Below are 21,600 nucleotides of genomic sequence, written 5' to 3'. Positions count from 1 at the left end.
ACGTGATCCCTCGCCCCTACTATTTAGTTTAAAGCCCTTTCCACCACCCTTGCTATACAGCTCACCAGAATACTGAACCCAGTACGGTTCAGGTGAAGATCATTCCTATGATACAACTTTCACTTTTCCCAGTAGATGCCAATGCCCCCATGAATCAAAACTCAAGCTGCTCAAAGTATGTCAGAATATTTCCAATATGCATCAACATCAACAGTAGTTTTGATGGCCTTAAGCAACTGGATTTGGTGTGGCTAAACTAATTTAACTTTCCCAATCCAAAGTTCCAAACAAATGTCATGTGGTATTCTTGGACCACTTCATTAGCATTTTTCAGAAAATATATTTACACCAGGGAAGAAGGAAAATTCAATTTGGCTGAATTATCCTAGCCTTCTTACTAAGTACATCATTATTTTTCACGTTTCTGAATCACAGCTACTGCTGGTAGGTAGTGAAGATGACAACAGTGGGCATTCATATAAACATTTTATACTTTAACAAACCGATGAACTCAAGGTTGGATCCAACATAATCATGTGATAAAACAAGAATGAAAACATGCATCGCTTCTGTTATTATTTTCCAGATTTTTAAGTTAAGCTGCAGTATTAATGTTTTAGTCAAAAATATGACGAAGCATTGTTATAACAAGCTTCCCCTTCCTCACCTTCCTTAGTCAGCAGACAATCTGAAATCTTGATTAATAGCTAGCAATCTCCTGATACTATATTACATTTGAAAAATTTGCCCCTGAGGGGAATACAATTAAAAATACACTGAAGGAAACTTATTCAGTGCAGCGAAGCCTTTTGCTGCTCCATCCTTTAGCTGTGACTGGCTAAATATTGCTTTTTGTTGGTGAATTCATGATTCACAAAAATCCATCAGAAGCTAAATTGCATACAAGATAAGTAAACCACATAAAAACTATAAATTTCCATTAACAATTTGTTACTCTCTTGCTACTCACATACTTACTTGGATTTGGAGGAAAAAGTGTACAGCTTTTACAATGGATGATCTCCTTGACAACAAGCATGTCTTGACGAATTGTAGGTGGGACAATGCCCAATCCAGGCATCATTGGGTTAATTGGTGCAATTCCAGTCATCATGCGAAGGCCTCGGTCAAACTCTGTAAAGTAGGATGCAGGAATGTAAAAGGTATTTAATAACCTTCATAAACACTTGTACTTTGATAGATCAAAAGCACCTTTTAAGCTTTGTTAGTCTTTCATCAGCCTTTATTTGCATGTTTGAATTCGAAATCCTTGCCCTCAAGTACAAACTAATCTTCAACCTTATTTTTTCCTACAGTCCTCTTTGCCACACTTCTGATGCTGACCTCTTTTGCTACTTCCTCTTTCTGCTCTATCTGCAATTCTAATCCCAAATGATCCTAATCCCTAATGATGCGTGAACATTTATCCAATAGTGATCATAATATCATTGAGTTCCCACTGTGTTTGAAAAGAGACACAAAACAGCTTAGATGCTAGATTTGTGTAAAGTTGACTTCAATATTGATACTAGCCATAGTAAATCTGTTAATGGATAAAACAACAGATGATCAGTGGGAAGTATTCAAAAAAGAATTTATTATACAGAGGAGATTTATGCCCTAAAGGGCAAGTGCTCTGTGCCAAAAAAACCATGGCCAATTAAAAAGGTAACATAACATGAAAGTTAAAAAGAAAGCACCTTCCTGGTAATTGAGAGCGATACATAGGACAACAAAAGATGATGAAATTGTTAGTAAGAGCTACAAAATTGGGAGTATGAAAAGAAATTTGCAGGTAGTATTAAAATCAACACAAAACACGTTTACAATTAATTTAGGAAGGTGGTGGTGGTCAGCGGCAAAGTGGGCCTCTAAACATGATGATATTGCCAATGAAAATAGTGAAATGGCAGATATGTTGAATAAATTACTTTGCTCCAGTATTTACAGAAGAACAGGACAGTATGCCAGACATTGCAAGGAAACTAATATTGAATCAGGAACAGGGACTCAACAAAATTAGTTTAAGGAAAATGACAATAATGAAGAAAATAATGGCACTAAAGAGTGACAAACCCCCAGGATCAGATGGTTTCCATTCCATGGTTTTAAAGGAAGTTGGTTTGATGCTTTCATGTTTTTCAGACTTTTGGGTGTTCAGCCATCTTCTTGATGAGCGAGAACATACAGGCTTGACCATGTGTAGGTTGTCATTAACTCCTCTCATGATGGCAAGCAGCAGCTGACAACCTGGATTTCTAATGCTTTCCCCACTTGGGACCCACCTCAATGCCTCGACACAAGGTGCCAAAGGTCAATGTGACCACTGTGGCTGCCTTCACCACTGAAGAGATGGATGCAGCATTGATAACTGCCAAGTCTGGTAAGGCGGTCAGGAGCAATGGCATTTAATTACCCAGAATTCAAGAACCAGGACCCAAATAGTGCATGTGGCTTATCAAACTCACCTCTAATAGGTTTAACACTGGGATTCTTCCAAAAGTCTAGCTTTATGCCAAAGTCATTGCTATTTTAAAATCAGGAAAATCAACCCATGACCCCAATCTATGGCAAATCTATGGTCTATAAGGTGGTCAAATGGCTCATCCTTAACAGGCAAGTGGGCTTCAGAAAGGGAAGAAGTTGCTCTGATAAGGTACTTGCATTCATTACCAACAATTAGGCAATGTTCCTGAAGCAGAAGACGACTGGAACTACCTTCATAAACTTGTCATTGGTATCTATACAGTAGACATGCCCTGCACCAAATCCCAGAAGTTTGTCTAAGCCAATGACATAGCATTGTTGATGCAGGCAGTGTCAGAGCAAACGAGTAGGACATTTACCAGCAACCTGGACCGATTGGAATACTCCTTCCAGGCCTGCTGCCCCAGTCCAGACAAGACAGTTGTCAATGTTCCTTCTGAACAATAATGTCACTGGGAAAGGACTCAACATTTCCTTCTGTGCAAGGTGGCTTGCCCAGGACCTGCATCCAGAATACCTGGCTGTCAGTCTGGACAGGACTCTAACCTAATGGCCACATCTCAAACATTGGCCAAAAAGTAAAAAAGAGGGTGCTCTAGAAGCTTGCTGGAATGACACGGGAGGGTACAGCCAAAACACTGCACAGTATCAGTAGCCATAGTCCACTCTGATGCAGAATACTGCTCTGCCTCATGGTCCGGTAGCCATCACACAAAGATCAAAGACACGCAGCTAAATGTTGCCATGAGGACAGCGTTAGGGGTGCTTAACTCCACTCCAACTGAGTGGTTGTTGGTGTTGTTCCATATTGCCCTGACTGCCATTAGCTGTGACACCATTGTGCTCAGTAAGATAGAACAAGTCATGAGCAACACTAACCTTTTATTAAGAATTGAAAGCCTACCAGCAAAGCACTTAAAATCCTGGCCGGCCATTCTGGGAAATGGCAGCAAAGACACATGCAGCTAGTATCAATCCATTATTCCAGATTGATGGAACTGTGGGACACATCCAACATAAAAAACCCAAGCCTCATCATTGACCCGACAGCAGAGGTCCGTTGCTTTGACCTCCCTCGAAGAAAGTTCTTAACTGAATCTGCATGGGCACGGATGTAGCTACCTGCTCCATATAAGCAGATGATGAGGAACTAAAGTGTGATTGCGGCCATGACTCCTGGACCATGGAACCCTTCACATAAACCTGCCTAAGATCTGTTTCTCCACTCAGCTTCTCAGGAGGCCATCGAATGGATGGCCAAATTATACATCCCATTATAAACTTTACCCATCATATGAAAGTAATAAGTTCAGGAACTTGGTGAGAACATTGCAGCTGTATGAACTATAATCTTCAAAGTTGTCTCAATTCTAGAACTAATCTTTTAGATTGGAAAATTACGGATGCCACTCTGCTATGTAAGGTGAGCGAGGGAAACCTGGGAATTATAGACCAATTATCTTAACATGTGTTGTCAGGAAATTACTTAAGTCCACAGTTAAGGATAGTGTAACTGAACACCTTGAAAATTTTCAGCTAATCAGAGGGAGTCAGCATTGATTTGTGAAGGATAGGACATGCCTGACAAACTTAACTGAATTTTTGAAGAGGTGACTGAAGTCCTGTACAGGGGAATGTCTATGGATGTTATGTATATGAACTTGCAGATATATGTGATGTCTCCTGTGAGAAACTCTCTTAGCTAAAGTTGCAGTTCAAGGAATTGAAGGTAAGTTATTGACCTCTCAATGAAATTGGATGAGCAACAAGAGGATAGTTAATAAGCAGGTACACTAATTGGCAGGATGCGACTAAGGGGATCCCACAAGGGTCTGTGCAGCAGCCTCAATTATTCACATTTATTGATTTAGATGATGGTGTAGAAAGCCTCATATCCAAATTTTCCAAAGACACGAAGTTAGGTGGCACTCTAAGCAGTGAAGATGAAAGCAATATTACTATACCAAGAATATTACCAAGAAATTCTAACAAATTTCTAACAAATTAAGCAAAAAGGCAAGAAATTTGTCAAATGGATGTTTATGTAGACAAATGTGAAGTCATCCACTTGGGGCCTACAAAGGATAAATGGTGAGAAGATGCGAACAGTGGGGGTCCAGTGACACTTCGGAGTCCATATGCATAGAAGAACGTGCAGTGCTTCTCTTTAAGCGGCCCACTTTGAGCGAGCCTTGTTTCTTGCAGTGCAGCAATGTCCACATTGAGCCTCGTAGATTCTCTGTTGATTTGTCTTGCATGCAGCATCAACCTGCAGAAGGTCGTCACTAAAGCCAGGATGCATGGTCCTACGTTCCAGCCTGTGGTGCGAAAAACTGGTGGTGTCTTTGTTGAGTTTGTCATGCCTGGTGCATAGATTATCAACCCTCCTATTGAGAGATGACTCTTTAAAATCCAGGTACCCATTGAAGCAAGCAAAGCACAGTGGGGCAGCACCTAACTGACTGGGGACTGACAACTTGGGGCAGGTGGTAGCTATTCAATTAGACACGATGATTTCTCCCACCAGTGGAAGCAACTCCTGGCACTCATACAATCGAGCGCAAGCTTATAACGAATAACAGTTGCTTCCCATTTATGCCAACGTTAAACCAAGAAAATATATATACTTAAATAAAACATACAAGTATTATCAATACATTTAGGAATCAACTTCTTCAGTTCCCCTTTTCCAAGAATGTGAATCAATCTAGTTGCCTTGAAAGTTTCCCAAGTCTCCATATTCTGCGAACATTTATTAATCTGATCTCAAACTATTTTAATAATGTATTTCTGTTCCTTTAAGAATCAGAAAGGGGAGTTACAATTTTAGCTGTTAATTCCTCACTGCCAGGCTTTCATGTTTACAATGTAAAAAACAAACCAAAGTACATTGAATTTCATTCTTCTTTGCTAAATTTGCCAGAGTTGATTTTTTTCTTATTAATTTAATGGGAAAACGTGAGCTATGATCAAGCAACTTGAACTTCATCGTGGGTTCCCAAATGGGTAAATGGAGTCTGTTGAATCAGAGTCTATATGCTGAACTATACTTGGGCTCTCTAATGGATGTTTTGCCAATTTTAACAGTAACTTTAAATGGAAAATTGTTCGGAGGATTGATCTCTTTTTATTGCTTGCACTTACTATTAAGTTGGCTTACTGTTGACCAGCAAGTAAACAATATCGGTATTGTCTGTGTAAATAGGTTGTCCTCCTCTCCCTACTGAGCACTATAGTAAACATTGTTCTTGGCAGGAGAAGATCTTTGCTCCATCTAGCCTACCTAGCCACATGATTCACTTATGGCATTTCTAATAACCCTGAATCCCATCTGTTGATAAGAACTTGCTCTGTTCCTTCTTGAGACCCACTGAGGTTTCTTCTTTCATAGTCAACATATCAAAGGTTAGTGCCATAGGAGTGTTTTCTATAACGGGAGTCAAAGCCCTGCCTTTCTTGTTACGTTTTCACCCAGGCTTTACTTTTCTTCTCTCAACATGATGTCTCCACTCCTTGCAGTTTTTTGTCAGCAGTTCAGTACACAAAAGTCTGCAACATCAACATTTGATGATAGAAAGAATACTTGATTCAGGATGATCATTTTAAGAGTTTTTTCCCTTTCGTGCAAATGTGAATTCAATTCCAGTGATGTCACAAATAGCACTGCCAATTCTTGAGTATTCAAGAATTTATAGTGTTCAAATTGAATCAGTCACACTAATGTGGGAAATGTCTGTAGAGAATAACTGGGATAGCAGTAGAATATGCTTCTTTTAAACTGGTCTCTATTACAAGAGTGTGCATTTATTTTGATTAGAAGCCCACTTACAGTAAGCACGAAGTTTCCTATAAAGATTCAGTAGAAGACACTTTACACATTTATGCCAATTGGAGGAGTTATTTCAGTGAAATAAATCAGATATTTTTGATACAAGTCACCAAGATAAAAGAATCACTATCTTATATAAAGTATAAGTTGAACACTAAAGTTAAAGAGAGAACCAATTCAGATCCTTGCACACCTGACCAAATTGAGTACACAGGTGGGAGTACGATATTGCAAACACTGCCATATTGAAGCTGGCAAGATAGTAATGATAAAGATGTCAGCCTTGATTCAGTGGCAGCACACTTGCCTCCAAGTCAGAAGGCATATGGTTAGGCTCTGCTCCAGGGACTTGAGTCTAAGATGAAATTTCAGTGCAGCACTAAAGGATTGCTGCACTGTTGGAGGTGTCTCCTTTTTAATGAGATGTTAAGCCATCTTTGTATGTCCTCTCAGGTGTATGTAAAAAATCCCATGGCACCTCCCTAAGATGAGAAGGGAAGCTCTCTTCGTGCTCTGGCCAACATTTATTCCTCAATTAGCATCACTAAAACAGATCATCTGTTCATTACAGCTTGTGGAACCTTGCTGTGTGCAAAATTGGCTGCAGCATTTCTCCACGTTACAAGTAATTAGACACCAAAAGTACTTATTTGGCTGCAAAAGATTTGGGATGAAGTAGTCTTGGTAAGTTGCTGCAGTGCATTCTATGGCTAGGAACAATGGTGATGGAGAGAGTGAATATTTAGGATTTTAGATTAACGATGCTGGAATAGGAGGATTTTTATGCATAATAGGAAAGCAAAATACTGCAGATGCTTGAACTTGGAATAAAAAAGAGAAAATGCTGCAAGTACTCAGGTCAGCCAGCATTGGAGGACAGAGAAACAGAATTAACATTTCATGTCAATGACTTTTAGACAGGCTGAGAAAAGTTAGTGTTGAAGAAGCCATTCAGGAAAGTGAAAAAAATATTAATTTGTGGGACCAAGAAATGCACTCCATTGGATCTCACAAGGGAAGCTGTGTCCTAGACACACTCATTCACACCTTCTACTAGATAGTCCTGACACCTGAAGGTGGTAGAAAGTGGACTAGCAGAATTTAATGAAACCTGCTAGTTAAATACGCCAGGGCCTGAAAAAAAATGCTAGGGTGTTGCATTTAGCCTGCCCAAAACCCACTTCAGATTAAACCGAACCAGCAGGTGTTTCTGAAATGGATCTGCAGTCAAATGAAACAGAATTATTACCATTGACAATTAGGGAAAATCCTTCTCCCTCAAAAAGTTGCCTCCATTTCAAACTGGTGAAAAATACACAGTAATTTTATATATACTGCATTAAACAGCTGTGAAACCCAAATAATGTAGGGTCAAAGTTCAGAATTAAACCCATACCATCTAAATTTGAAAACTGAGCAACTTCCCCAGGACAACAGCATCCATCATAGGTCAACATATTTGGGAGAGGCAGCAGAAGGTGACAGAATCAAATGTGTGTACCTGACATAAGCGGCTGTCCAGTCATTCCCATTGGTCCCATTCCTAGGTTGTTCATGGCTGTTGCCCAAGTTGTAGGATCCGATAATGACATTCCTAGTGGGCTGGAGTCTAAGGCTAGGTTTTTGAAACCATCTGTTGCAAATGAAGAATAGAAATAATGTTGCAATTTCATGAAGTGTAATTGTTCATAAACTAATTTAGATTTCTGCATAAACAAAAACTAATAAGGGCCTTTTTCCTTAACTTTTCAATTATCCATTATAACAATTCTTTTATTTAAATAAACAATACTGCATTTTTAAAATTATATTTCAATCTACTGTCATTATGGTCACAAGTGACAAGGCAGGTTTCCCTCAATCCTAGCCTAATTGTAGTGCCCCTACAGCCACCCCAGTTGAGATTAGTGAACACAACACAGACTAGCGTCAAAGCCTGGGCCTTCCAAACCTGCATAATTTAGGTGCACATCAACAATGGCCCAATGGTCTCCTTCAGTGATGTAATGACTCTATGCCTGTAACTAATAACTGCTGTATCCAAGGAAGTGACTGGCCTTCATGTATCAGCTCCTTTCTGCAATGCATCTGATTTTGAAAACTCAGTTAAGTAGCCAAAGTTGTGTTCTGCTGATCTATGGTATCACTCAGTCAGATGAACACTGATGCAATGCCTTTGATATTCAATTATTTAGAAAAAAACTCTACATTTCTGTTTTATTTTAATTTGAGCAAAACGAAACATCAATATTTAAAGTAAAGTTGGTTGAAACTGCTATGCAGAAAGGCAAGGGCCAAGCAATTTTTTTTGCCATTTTCATTTTTTCTTTCCTCGCCCATTAATTAAAAGATCTCAGCATTAGCAAATTGTTTTCACAAATTGGATGAGGTGGCCCCAAATGCTCAGTCCCACATTCTGGCTGAGAGTCTGAGAAAGTTTCAGAAAAGATGGTCCTCAGAGGTAAACTATCAGGATAAAGTTAATCCAATGGAAAGTGATTATAGGACATTCAGTTTTCTTGCAATCTAAATGGGGAGCATGACGACAGCCCCAATTTTTCAACTTACATTTCTTTTAGGCACAGCTTTCCACTAGGAATGGCAATCACTTAATTTTCACTCATAACTTTAACAGAAGATTTTGTATTCACTTCACATGTTCAAAAATACAATACTAAAGTAGTCTAAGCAACCAAGCAGCAGAGTACAAAAAGCCAATTTGGAACTAATGGAGGGGCTGCAAACATAATAATGGTTCACATGCTGCCTTGCACCAGCCATTGTGAAACAGGAAGTACCTTAACACACCACTAAGTCTATAGAAATCTATGCCACAGCATTTAGAATAAATGACATTGAAGATAAACAATAATTCAACAACCTATATGCAATAGGTATTTAGAATTTTAAGAAACATTTTCTCAAACTTTTGCCATTATTGACAATGATTAGTATTAATAATGTTGACAAAATGTTATACTTGCACACATCAACAGATTCTTCAGCACATGACTAACAAGGACCCAGTCCCAGATTAGTGGGAATTTGATGACGTCTCAACGCAGTCTAAAAATCTATGAAAATATATATTTTTCAAATTTGAGTATTGCTGAAAAAAAGATATGATGTTGAAGCTTTTCATCCTGCACAGATCAGGACAAACGCAAGAATGCCAAATTTCAAAGGGAGCAACAATTTATGCTGCGAGGGAAAAGGGTGCTAATTGGTTGGCAGGTCAACTTTGATTGATTGTGGCAGTGACCATGGAGAGTGCACCAGGGAACTATTGTCCCCCATGCTTTTCCTTTGCACATTTTATTTCAAGGATAAGCAGCTTTGTTTTGCACAGCTCTTTCAGCAGTGTAAATGGTGCCTCAGATACATTAGTAAACTGGCTAACTATTTTCACTGAACAGGTAATTATTATAACACATGCACACACCTCTAATGAAACAATGGACTCTCTCTAAGGGGAAGAATTTCAGGTACAGTCAAGTACATGTCCACAAGGTGGAAAAATCATCCCTGAATGACGAAGAAAATAGAGAGCAAAATGAAGGAGAACTGAAGTGAGAACCAGGCTGAATATAGTTCAAAGGGGAGATAAAAAAGGAAAGAGAGGCAAGGAGTATGAGAAGAGAAGGCAGCTAACATAAAAGGGAATCCAAAAATCCTCTATAGACATAAAAATAGTTAAAGGATAATCTGAGGATGGGTAGGGTCAATTAAGGTCCAAAATGGATCTACACATGGAGGCAGAGAGCATGACTGAAGTGCTAAATGAGCACTTGCATCTGCCTTTATCAAGGAAACTCTTTCGAGTTATCAACAGTCACAGATTGCAACTCTTTCGAGTACAATCACAGTTCTTGGTTTCCGGGAGTGGGACATGAACCCACAACCCTCTGATTCAAAGGCGAGGGTGCTATGAGCTGAGCCACAGCTGACACCTCCCAAAAGATGATGTTGCTGGAGTCATAGTAAATGAGGAGGTGGTTGAGATACTGGATTGGCTAAAAATTGATTGAGGAGTTAATTGAAAGGCTAGCGATACTTCAAGTTGATAAGTCGCCAGGACCAAATGATAATCATAAGATGCCAAAGGAAGTAAGGGTGGAAGTTGCACAGGCTTTGGCCATAATTTTCCAAAATCCTTAGGTCCAGGTGGTGGTGCCAGAAGACTGGAGATGCAAATGTTATGCCATCAGTCAAAAGAGTGTGCATGGGTAAACCCAGCAGCTACAGGCCAATCTTTATCCTTAGTGGTGGGAAAACTTTTAGAAACAACAATCTGGGACAAAATTTATAGACTTTTGAACAAATATGGATAATTAAGGAAAGCCAGCAGGGACTTTTTAAAGGCAAATCATATTTAACTAATTTGTTTGAGTTTTGTGATGAGGTAGCCCAGAAGGTTGATGAGGATAATGTTGTTGGTATGGTTCATATAGACTTCCAAAAGGCATTTGATGGGGTGTCACATAATAGATGTGCCAGCAAAGCAAAAGTCCATAGAATAAAACACAAAGTTGGCTGAGTGAGAGGAAACAGAGTGGTTTGTCAGGCCGGAGGAATGTATACATTGGGGTTCCCTGGGGGGTCAGTACTAGCGCTACTGCCTTTCTTGATCTATAGTATTGGCCCAGATTTTCCGTTTTCCGGAGGATTGCACCCCAGAAGATGTGCTGGGGGAACTCCTGGATGTACCCACACAAGGAATGAATGGGAATTGCCTGGTAAATTTCAATTTCCAATGGGCAATTACTATGTGCCTGGAACCCTCTGAAACTTCAATCTAAAGTCAAAGACTTCGAATGGTTACAAATCTCTTAACAGAATACTTAGGTAGGAAAGATTAGAAGGATTAAAACTAGTCCTAACTCCTGGGTAACCATACTACTGACCACTCGCCCCTCCCCCCTCCCCCACCGATCTCCCACTGGAGCCCCTGATTAACCTCTTGTGACTCCCTGACTATCCCTCCACAACTCCTACCTCCCCAACCTGATTCTCCCACCTACTGACTACACCCCTTTGACAGCCCCCTGGCTAACCTCCCCCAATTAACTCCCACACGCCACTGACCACCTAACTACCCCCTTTGACTAAGCTCCTGACTAAACCCCATCCCCAATCACGCTTGACCGCCCTCGAACACCCAACTACCCCCAAACCTCCCTCCGTGACTACCCACCCAATCTCCCACCCTCGACTACCCCGACCCCCCAACTACCCCACCCTGATCCCGACTACCCTCCTGATTCCCCCTCACCCCTGGTGACCCTCCGACTAACCCCCTGCAATCTGACTACACCCTAGTCCGCCATTATCACCCCCTGACCACCTGACAACCTTCCAACCCCTCCACCCTAACCCCGCACCCACTTGCTTTGTCTCCTATCAAGTGACTGGGGCCTTTAAACCTACCTGTTTACAGCAGCTACTGCTATTATAAGGGGGTATGGCTTCACTTCCCCTGATGCTGCTGTACTTCACAGAAGGGACTCCTGGATGAGCTACGCTGCACATTTCACAGCAGATGCAGGTCAGAGATCCAAACAAGAAACATGCAGCTCCAGACTAAAGTAAGTAAAATGAAATGGAGTGGCAATCCAACAGTGATTGCCACTCCACGGAAGATTGAGGCCAAGGACTCAGATTTGATTGTACATGACATAATTTCAAAATTTGCAGATGACACAAAATTTGGAAGCATTGGGAACTGAGAAGGGGATAATGATAGACTTCAAGAAGACACGAACATGAGCATGGTCCCTTTCTGTTCCCTTCTATTTGAGTTATGTTTTCTCTTCTATTGCTGAAAAAAAAAGAGGCAAGCTGTTGAAACTTTTCATCGGGCAATCATCTGGAAATCCCCCCACCAACACCTAATGCCAAACATTATATGTTACTTTTATATGGCAGGCTGCCAAAAGATAGACATCCTCTCTAATTTTTCAACTTTCAAATACAAATGCAGCAAACATTATACCATTCATTTAATTCCCAGTCACATCTGTGTACAACACAAAAGGTGCTGAATTGTAAGATTATTAAATTACTAACCAGAATACTAATCGTTAAGATCTAACTATTATTAGAAACTAATATCTAACTTTATTAGGAACTTGTCCTGGTATTATAGTAGAGTTGGAAAACTTAGAAATAGGGCACAGTGTAGAAAAGATGACAAGGTAGTGAGACCATGTGGAAATTGTCAACTTTTAAAAAGCTTATTTGCAGCAAAAGCAGATACCTTGAAGCTACCCGAGAACTGTTGGTTTAAGATAAATCCAAGGATGCAATGTAGATGTCTAAGAGGTAAGAGACCATGAGATGTAAAAGCCTTGAGAAACAAAAAATACAAAGGGCCTTACGAAATTGCATAAGGTTAGCAACAGCCGAATGAACTATTCCTGGTTGATCAAGAAAAGCATGTTCAACCATGGGGCTGATGAAGACTAGGGAGAGATAAGAGCCAGGATAAAAGAGGGCTGCCCAATCAGATCCACGTGGCAGAGAAATCTAGAGAAGAAAACAAAACAAGAACAAGACAAGAGATAAAAGAGTGAGAAAAAACATAAAAGCACAAAGACCAAAAGCTGCAGGAAGCAAAGTCATTGTGCGTGCTCTGTCCAGTCATAATAGCCTGCATTAGACTGTAAATCACTGCACGAGTTTTTGCTATAGTTTACCTGAAAACTTAATAAACTTTTTCTGACTTTCTCATTGAAGTAATCTACAGCTGAAATTTTTGTGTACTGTGTGTAGAGTTCTGGTCATCACATTACAGGAAGGACATAATTGCTCTGGAGAAAGCGCAGAGGAGATTCACAAGAATGCTGCCAGGGCTTGAAAATTGCAGCTATGAAGAGAGATTGGATAGGCTAGGGTTGTTTTATTTAGAACAGAGGAGGCTAAGGGGTGACCTAATTGAGGTGTACAAAATTATTAGGGGCCTACATAAGGTAGTCAGGAAAGACTTGTTTCCCCTAGCTGCGGGGTCAATTAACAGGGGGCATAGATTTAAGATGATTGGTAGAAGGATTAGGTGGGACATGAGCAAAACCTTTTTCACCCAGAGGGTGGTGAGTATCTGGAATTCACTGTCTAACTTGGTGGTTGAGGCTGAAATGCTCAATTCATTTAAAAGGTACCTGGGTCTGCATCTGAAGTGCTGTAACCTGCAAGGCTACGGACCAGGTGCTGGAAAGTGGGATTAAAATGAACAGCTAGTTTCTTTTTTCATCTTTTTTGACTGGCACAGACACAATGGGCTGAATGGTTTCTTTCTGCACCATAACTTTTATATGGTTCTGTGTCTGTTCGATGATGGTCCAAGCCTGACTGTTACCATATTAGCATCAAAACAAATGTCAGCGACAGAAGCTTAATCCAGCTTCACTTTTTTCAAAACATCCCACCCGCCCCAACCCAATGTCAGGGTCTTGACCCAAAGAGCAAAGTCCTGCCCAGCATGTTGATGTTCCAATGCATTGCATCACCATGTTTACAAACTGTAAAACTCATATGAAGGACTCTTTAGATAAAATGGCGAATATGCTCAGGAGTTTAGTAGTTTAGAACATTTAGCTTGTTCTGCACCAGAAGAATAATTGAATTTCTGCATTGTAATCTTGATCAACTGATTTGATAATGTAATAAACTATATGTAAAGTTTAAGTCAGCTTATGAATATTGAGTCAGATAAAGAACCAAGATACTGTAAGCGTATAAATTACAAAGTGAATTCTATCATTTCGTAGCCACACTGACTATGGAAATGATGGTCGCATCAGTGTGAAGGGACAAGGAGAAAGCTCTAAAAGTTTATTTCAATTTATTTCCTTAATAGGATAGGGGAGGGTTAAGGACTACACATCAGTTATTTTGTTGGACCATGTCTCATTTATTATGCACAATCCTGTTTCTAAGTTCTGCTCAGGTACACGCTGATCCCATTTACAGATCTGCCATCTGTCTCTTGCTGGAATTTACACTTTGGCTGTGCCATTTCCTACATTCCTCTGAGGCATTTATCAGGCAGCAATGTTATTGTGACAATATTTGTTTCTGATAACTGTGGCATGGTTGTCAAGTCAACACTTCAGCTGATCTATTTCTACTGCAGAATCTTCTTGAGTTTCCAGTGTTATTGCCAGTATCAAATCTCAATGTGCGATCATCTTTCTGTGCAAGTCCACTGCAGGGCAGAAGCCATAGGGAAGTGAAGAACAGACTACATAATGGTACTGACCATTGATAGCTTGGTGCAAGTTAAAGCAAATTGTTCTCTCTCAACATTCTTCATTATTTTCAGAATTTAAAAAATGCATCGTAAAAATACAAAAAAGGCTTGCTGGGAGACTTCACAGAATACATGACTTAAGACAAGAATCAAAATGTTTTACCTGGGGCCAAATTCAAGCAACAGATGTACTCACCTGCAAGAGATCTGAGTTGCAAAATATTAGTATTGCTGTATGCATGATAAAAGGAATCATTTGACTGGTAAAATTTTATCCATCTGGCTTGTTTGTTATATTGTACTCGCATTGCCCTGTTTACATTGTAAGGTGGATTTTAGAGCATTGACAGCAATATTGAAACCACAGATGCTTCCAACTTACTTTTACAACTTTAACATCATGATGCCAAATGAAACTCTAAATAAATAAACTAAACCATAGCCAGTCTGCAACTAGAATGCATCAATCCCACCACATTTATATTGCCCCGATTTTGCAGTAAGAATAAAGCTGAAGCTATCAGTGCTCATTGTTATTTAAGGAGTAAATCAGACACCAACTTCCGGCGCCTACATATACATTTAAACACGGAATCCAGGAAGTTGCTGTCTGATTTTCCCAGTTCTTCCTCAAGCTTTGCTACACTTGTATTTCACTGAAAGACATTAAAACTTATGAAGGCCGTAAAATTACTATACTTATCCACTGGATACCCATTAAATGTGCCAGAGAAAATTTGGGCTTGCCCCTTCAAGTGTAAGCAAGTTTTTAAACAGCGTGAGAAGTCTCAATTTCCACCAAACAATTCATCTGGCATTGGAAATTTATTTTTGAATGTATGGAGCCTCTTTGTCTCTCATCTCTCTTAATCCCATCCCTCTTTCCCTCTATTTCACTTTCTGTACAAGGTTTTACATTTAATTATCTATTCTAACTTGCAAATCCTGGTTTAGACTCTGCATGTCTCAGTTAGGGAATGGTAGCATTGCAATAGTGTCACTGGGCTAGTGGAGAAGTCATCCCGTCTTCACATTGATGATTCCTTCCATTATATTGCGTGCCACTACCACAGTGTTAAATGGGATAGGTTTCAAACAGTTCTAGCAACTCAAGACTGAGCCACCATGAGGCATTGTAGGCCACCAACAGCAGCAGAATCGTACTCAATCACAATCTGTAACCTCATGAGCCAGCATATCCCCCACACTATTATTACTACCAAGCCAGGGGATCAACTCTGGCTCAATGAACAGTGCAGGAGGGCATGCCAGCAGCAGTACCAGGCATATCTAAAAATGAGGTGCCAACCTGGAGAAGCTATAACACAGGGCTACTTGTATGCCAAACAACATCAGCAGCAAGTGATAGAGCTAAGCGATTACTCAACCAAAGAATTTGATCTAACCTCTGCAGTTTTGCCACATCCAGTCGCAAAAGGTGGAGGGCAATCAAACAACTAACTGGAGGAGGAGGCTCCACAAATATCCCATCCTCAAGGATGGGGGACCCCAGCACATCAGTGCAGAAGATAAGGCTGAAGCATTTGCAACAATATTTAGCCAGAAGTGTTGAGTGGATGATCTATCTCAGCCTCCTCCTCCTGTGGTCCCCAGCATCACAGATGCCAGTCTTCAGCCAATCCAATTCACTCCACGTGAGATCAAGAAATGACTTAAGGCACTGGATACTACAACAGCCACAACAGCGGCATGTGCCCGGCAGTGTGGAAAATTGTCCAGATATGCCTTGTATGCAAAAAGCAGGACAAATCCAAATCCAACCCAGCCAATTACCGCCCCATCAGTCTACTCTCGATCATCAGTGAAGTGATGGAAAAGGTCATCAACAGTACTATCAAGTGGCACTTGCTTAGCAATAACCTGCTCACCAACACTCAGTTTGGATTCCACCAGTCACTCAACTCCTGACCTCATTACAGCCTTGGTTCAAACATGGACAAAAGAGGTGAACTCCAGAGCTGAGGTGAGAGTGACTGCCCTTGACATCAAGGCAGCATTTGACTGAGTGTGACATTAAGGAGCCGCAGCAAAACTGGAGTCAATGGAAATCGGGGGAAAAACTCTCCGCTGTTTAGAGTCATACCTAGCACAAAAGAAGATGGTTGTGATTTTTGGAGGTCAATCATCTCAGTTCCAGGACATCAAGGCAGGAGTTCCACAGGGTAGTGTACTAGGCCTAACCATCTTCAGCTGCTTCATCAATGACCTTTCTTCCATCATAAGGTCAGAAGTGGGGATGTTCGCTGATGATTAAACAATGTTCAGCATCATTCGTCACTGGACAATATTCAGGCTTGGATTGATAAGTGGAAAATAACATTCATGTCACACAAGTGCCAGGCAATGACCATCTCCAACAAGAGAGAATCTAACCATCGCTGCTTGACATTCAATGGCGTTACCATCCTGGGGGCTTCCACTGACCAGAAACTGAACTGGACTAGCCATATAAATATTGTGGCTACAAGAGCAGGTCAGAGGCTAGGAATCCTGCTGTGAGTAACTCACCTCCTGACTCCCCAAAGCCTGTCCACCTTCTACAAGGCACAAGTCAGGAGTGTGATGGAATACCTTCCACTTTCCTGGATGGGTGCAGCTCCAACAGCACTCAAGAAGCTCGACACCGCACAGGACAAAGCAGCTCACTTGATTGGCACCACATCCACAAACATTCACTCCCTCCATCACTTATATACAGTGGCAGCAGTGTGTACCATCTACAAGATGCACTGCAAGAACTCACTAAGGCTCCTTAGACACCACCTTCCAAACCCAAGAATGCTACCACCTAGAGGGACAAGGGCAGCAGCTGCATGGAAACACCACCACCTGGATGTTCCCCTCCAAACCACTTACCATCTTGACTTGGAAATATATTGCCATTCTTTCACTGTCACTGGGTCAAAATCCTGGAACATCCTCTTTCACAGCACTGTGAGTGTACCTACAGCACATTGATTGCAGCAGTTCAAGGCGGCAGCTCACCACTATCCACTCACTGGGGTGGGCAATAAATGCTGACCTAACCAGCGATGGCCACATCCCATGAATGAATTTTTAAAATTCCATCAGGTGCACTAATATCCTTCAGGGGAGGAAATAGGCCATCCTTACCCAGTCTGGACTACATGCAACTCCAAATCCACAGCCATGTGATTGAACCTTAACTGCCTCTGAAATGGCCTAGCAATCCACTCAGTTTAAAGATAACTAGGGCAGTAAATGCAGGCTTAATGGTCCACCATTACTTGTCCCGTTCACAAAGGCTCCAGATCACCTATAGAGTGCACATGCTGCTTTGACTTCCAGATAACAGCAAGTCATAATGTAAAAGCCCACAAAGTCTGTGGGAAAGTGTAAGTGCAATGAACAGAATGTTCCATAATACTGTTCCTGCTATGGCTGGGACTTCCTCCAGTAAAAATTCTAACCCTGAGCTCAGGGTTGGAGACTTGGGCAACCTATATGGGACTTGAGACCTTTTTAAAAAACTTATCCGAATACGACAGTTCCTGTTGTGAAAAGGGGGCATTTCCTCTCTTTGTCCATCATCTTTTACGTTCACCAGTCTTGCCCTAGAGAGTCTGTGCTGACCCATTTCTGCTGCAGCCAGGATCAGAAGTCCTGGCTGAAAATGCGCAATACGGTCAGGGTGCAGATAACTGCTAGGCAGCAGCAATGCGCTGACTGGAAAATCTGGGCCATTAATTAAATGTTTTTCCTGATTTTAATTCTAAATGGCTCAGGTCTGATTTTAGGATAATGCCACTTTGTTCTGGATTGCCCACCTTGGAAATAGTTTCTGTGTATCTAATGTATCGAATCCCTTCTTCATTTTAAAGGCATCGATTAGATCATCGCTCAACTTTCTAAATACATGGAAATATAAAGCACATTTATGCCACCAGCACTCAGTTTAATGCTTTGAAACCCTGGTATCAGCCTCCACCGTATCCCTTTGAAGGCCAATATATCATTTCAGTGCCCAAAATTGAACACAGTACTTTGACCAAAAGCTTATAATTTCACCATTTATATAGTTCAACCATCTTGATATAAGGGGTAACATTTTATAAAGCCTTTTTGATAATTTTTCATGCATATTCACTAACTTAGTGATTTGTGTATATGGACACCCATATCTCTTTGCTCATCAATGCAACTTTCGCACCTCATGTCTTCCTTGGATTCAGAGTGATTTTTCCACCTTAAAATTCATTTGGCACAGTTTTCTGACTCACTTATTCTGTCTATATCCCTTTGTAACTTATTGCTACTATTTGCACTACTTGGATACACAAACCATTATTCCTACATTCAAGTCATTGATAAATATGGTGAAAATCTAATGCCCCTGGGGAACACACTTGTCAGATTCCACCAATGAAACACGCTCTTGTCTCCAAACTAATGTCCAATCTATGCTGCAAGGTGATCTTTAAAATCATGACTGTCTCTTACCCTGGCTATTCCCCCAAACACTTTTTTAGCCATTCACCACCAGATCTGAATGGGCCACAAAGCATTATTGGGTCCTGCTCTCATCTGTTAAAACTGCTCACTATTCCAGGATCATCCTGAAATGCAAAGGTAACCCCGGTTTCTTTTCTCAACTGCAAATTGTCTTCTTAAATTCCTCCCCCCAGCTCCCCCACCCTCACCTCCAACAGTAAGTATTAAACTGCCAACCATCCAATCTCCCTTCCTAGTCCCCATGTTAGCCTCTATTGCTAACGGTTCTCTCTCCTTTATATCTGTCATCATCACTCCTCTCCTCCGAAATCCAACTCTTTACCCCACCATCCTTGTAAACTACTGCTCCATCTCCAATTTCACATTCCTCTCCGAAGTCCTTGAATGTGTTGTCACCTCCCAAATACATGCCCATTTCCCCTGGAATGCCATGTTTGAATCTGCCCAATCAGATTACCACCCCTGCTATAGTACAGAAATGGCTCTTAACAAAATCCCAAATGATATCCTATGTGACCATGACAGAGGTAAACTTTCCCTCCTCATTTTTCTCTCCCTATTCTGCAGCCTTTGACACAATTGATCACACAATTCTCCTCCAACGCATGCCCACCGTTGTCCAGCTGGGTGGGAATGCTTTCGCCTGCTTCTATACTTGTCTATTTAATGGTAGACAACATTTCACTTGTAATGGTTTCCCTTCCTGCTCCCTCACCGTTAACTCTGGCGTCCCCAAGGGCCTTTCCTTACACCCCTCCTATTCCTCTAACAATACTCAAAAATTATAGTCTTAACATCCCTTGCAAGTTTTTTTTGTATTTCTTTTTGCAGGTCTTACTCTTTCCTTGGTTGCTTTTTATAGTTTTTCCATTCTGCTAGGTTTCCACTTTTCTTTGCATTTGTGAATTTTAATTTGAAGGGATGCAGTCCTCTGGATTTCCTGATTTACAAAAATATTGCTGCATAGAAAAATATAATTTTTTCCAATATTACTGTAGGATACTGTGAAGCAGGCTTGTGGTGCTCTGTGTGTGTGTGTGTGTGTGTTTAATTTCATTAAACTGAAGACAGTCAGACTGCAAGGTTTAAATCATCAAAGGGTTAGGTGTAAAAACAGGCATTTTGAAGCACAGATGAACAAGCTAAGATGAGATATAAATAAATACAACATGAATAGGAATTTGCATCAGGAGATAAATGAGAAGTTGAATTTCAAAGAGAAATAAGAGGAAGTTTTACAACTGGCAAAGATCATAAATAAATGAAACAAAGTTAAAGTTTACTTTTCCCAAAAGTGGTGGCCATAAAGACAACATGGAAGATTTTTATATCCTGTTGCCTGGAAAAAGGTGCTTATTTGTTAGTCTAGCTAAGTAGAAATCTTTTGGGAAATGTTGTAAGACTAAATTTAACTGTGTAACTGTAATCTTGTGTATTTAAGCTTTTTCTTTTGTTAATAAATGTTTTAATTTAATATTTAAGATCTCCAAAAGTCGTAGTGGAATCTTTACTTCTGATTTCCGTACACATACCTTCTCGTAATAGAAGTCCGAATTGCAAATTGTTGTGATAGCTTGACCAAGTTTCCCTTTGGGATTTGGTCAGCCTGGCAATTACCACCTGCCATATCATAACATTGCAAACTATCAGATATTTTCTTGAAAAGATACAAACTGTGAGAATGTTGAGGTAATAAAAAGTGCTTCATTGCGCTACGGCTTATGCAGTTTAAAATATCAAATGTGCCAAGTTACTTTTATTAATTGTATCCTCGTTCCACAATTGTCCCACTGGTAATTAACACTGCAGTTGTCGCAATCTATCAATGATTTTTATTGGCCACAAAGGAAAATGCTAACTACATGAATAGTGCTCAAAGCAACCTTAACACTAACATTGTCATTTTCTACAAAGAATAGAAATCAGGGATGTCCTCTTTACATCATGGCTATTATTAATCTAATGCAAAAACGAAAACGTTGACCTTGAGGGATACCTCAGGAAAGAATTAAAAAAAACAAAAATTAAAAACAAGGCCTATGCCTGCCTTCTCTAAAACTGTTCTAATATAATCAACATACTTTGGGCCACTGGAATGTGTTTTCTTAGCTTCTTGAATGATGCAGTTCATTAGGAACAGCAGTCAATTACATATTCATACAGATTAATAAAATGTCAACAGCTCAGCACCTACAGATTGTTATTTCAACAACAGACACCCCTGCAGTGCCTGCCACTCTGCTCCTGATTGCTTTAGTGATATCTGGAGTGATTGCACTCTCTGATGAGATAAAGCTGCACATTTGCACAGAGCGATTATTATTGAATCAGCTGAATTTTCAGGAAAGGAGGGAATAAATGCTGAAGGAGGTCAGATGGAAAATATAAGATTAAAAATCTGACAACTTGTATTGATAACATGCCCTTAAATGTAGGAAGAAATCTGGAGTTGACTTTCACTGATTTTACCTTTCATATCTACTAGCAGCTCTCTTGTGGAGTTATTCATATTGAGTTGGATGTTTCATAAGAATGAGGATAT

General features: G+C 40.4%; 1 protein-coding gene across 1 annotated transcript in view; it reads right to left on the bottom strand.

The window, feature by feature from the left end:
* LOC144683754 (ecto-NOX disulfide-thiol exchanger 2-like) overlaps window positions 1-21,600 on the bottom strand; it is a 328,442-nt gene that overhangs the window by 108,340 nt on the left and 198,502 nt on the right. The window contains exons 7-8 of the mRNA XM_078547116.1: window positions 7,818-7,949; window positions 979-1,134 (exon numbers count right to left, since the gene is read on the bottom strand). Coding sequence (XP_078403242.1) covers window positions 979-1,134; window positions 7,818-7,949 — 288 coding nt within the window. The remainder of the gene's footprint in view (window positions 1-978; window positions 1,135-7,817; window positions 7,950-21,600) is intronic.

The sequence above is a fragment of the Cetorhinus maximus genome, chromosome 8, assembly GCF_964194155.1.
Source record: "Cetorhinus maximus chromosome 8, sCetMax3.hap1.1, whole genome shotgun sequence".
In the NCBI taxonomy this organism is placed as follows: domain Eukaryota; kingdom Metazoa; phylum Chordata; class Chondrichthyes; order Lamniformes; family Cetorhinidae; genus Cetorhinus; species Cetorhinus maximus.
Note: the sequence above shows the minus strand (reverse complement) of the source record. Positions and strands in the feature narration are given on the sequence as shown.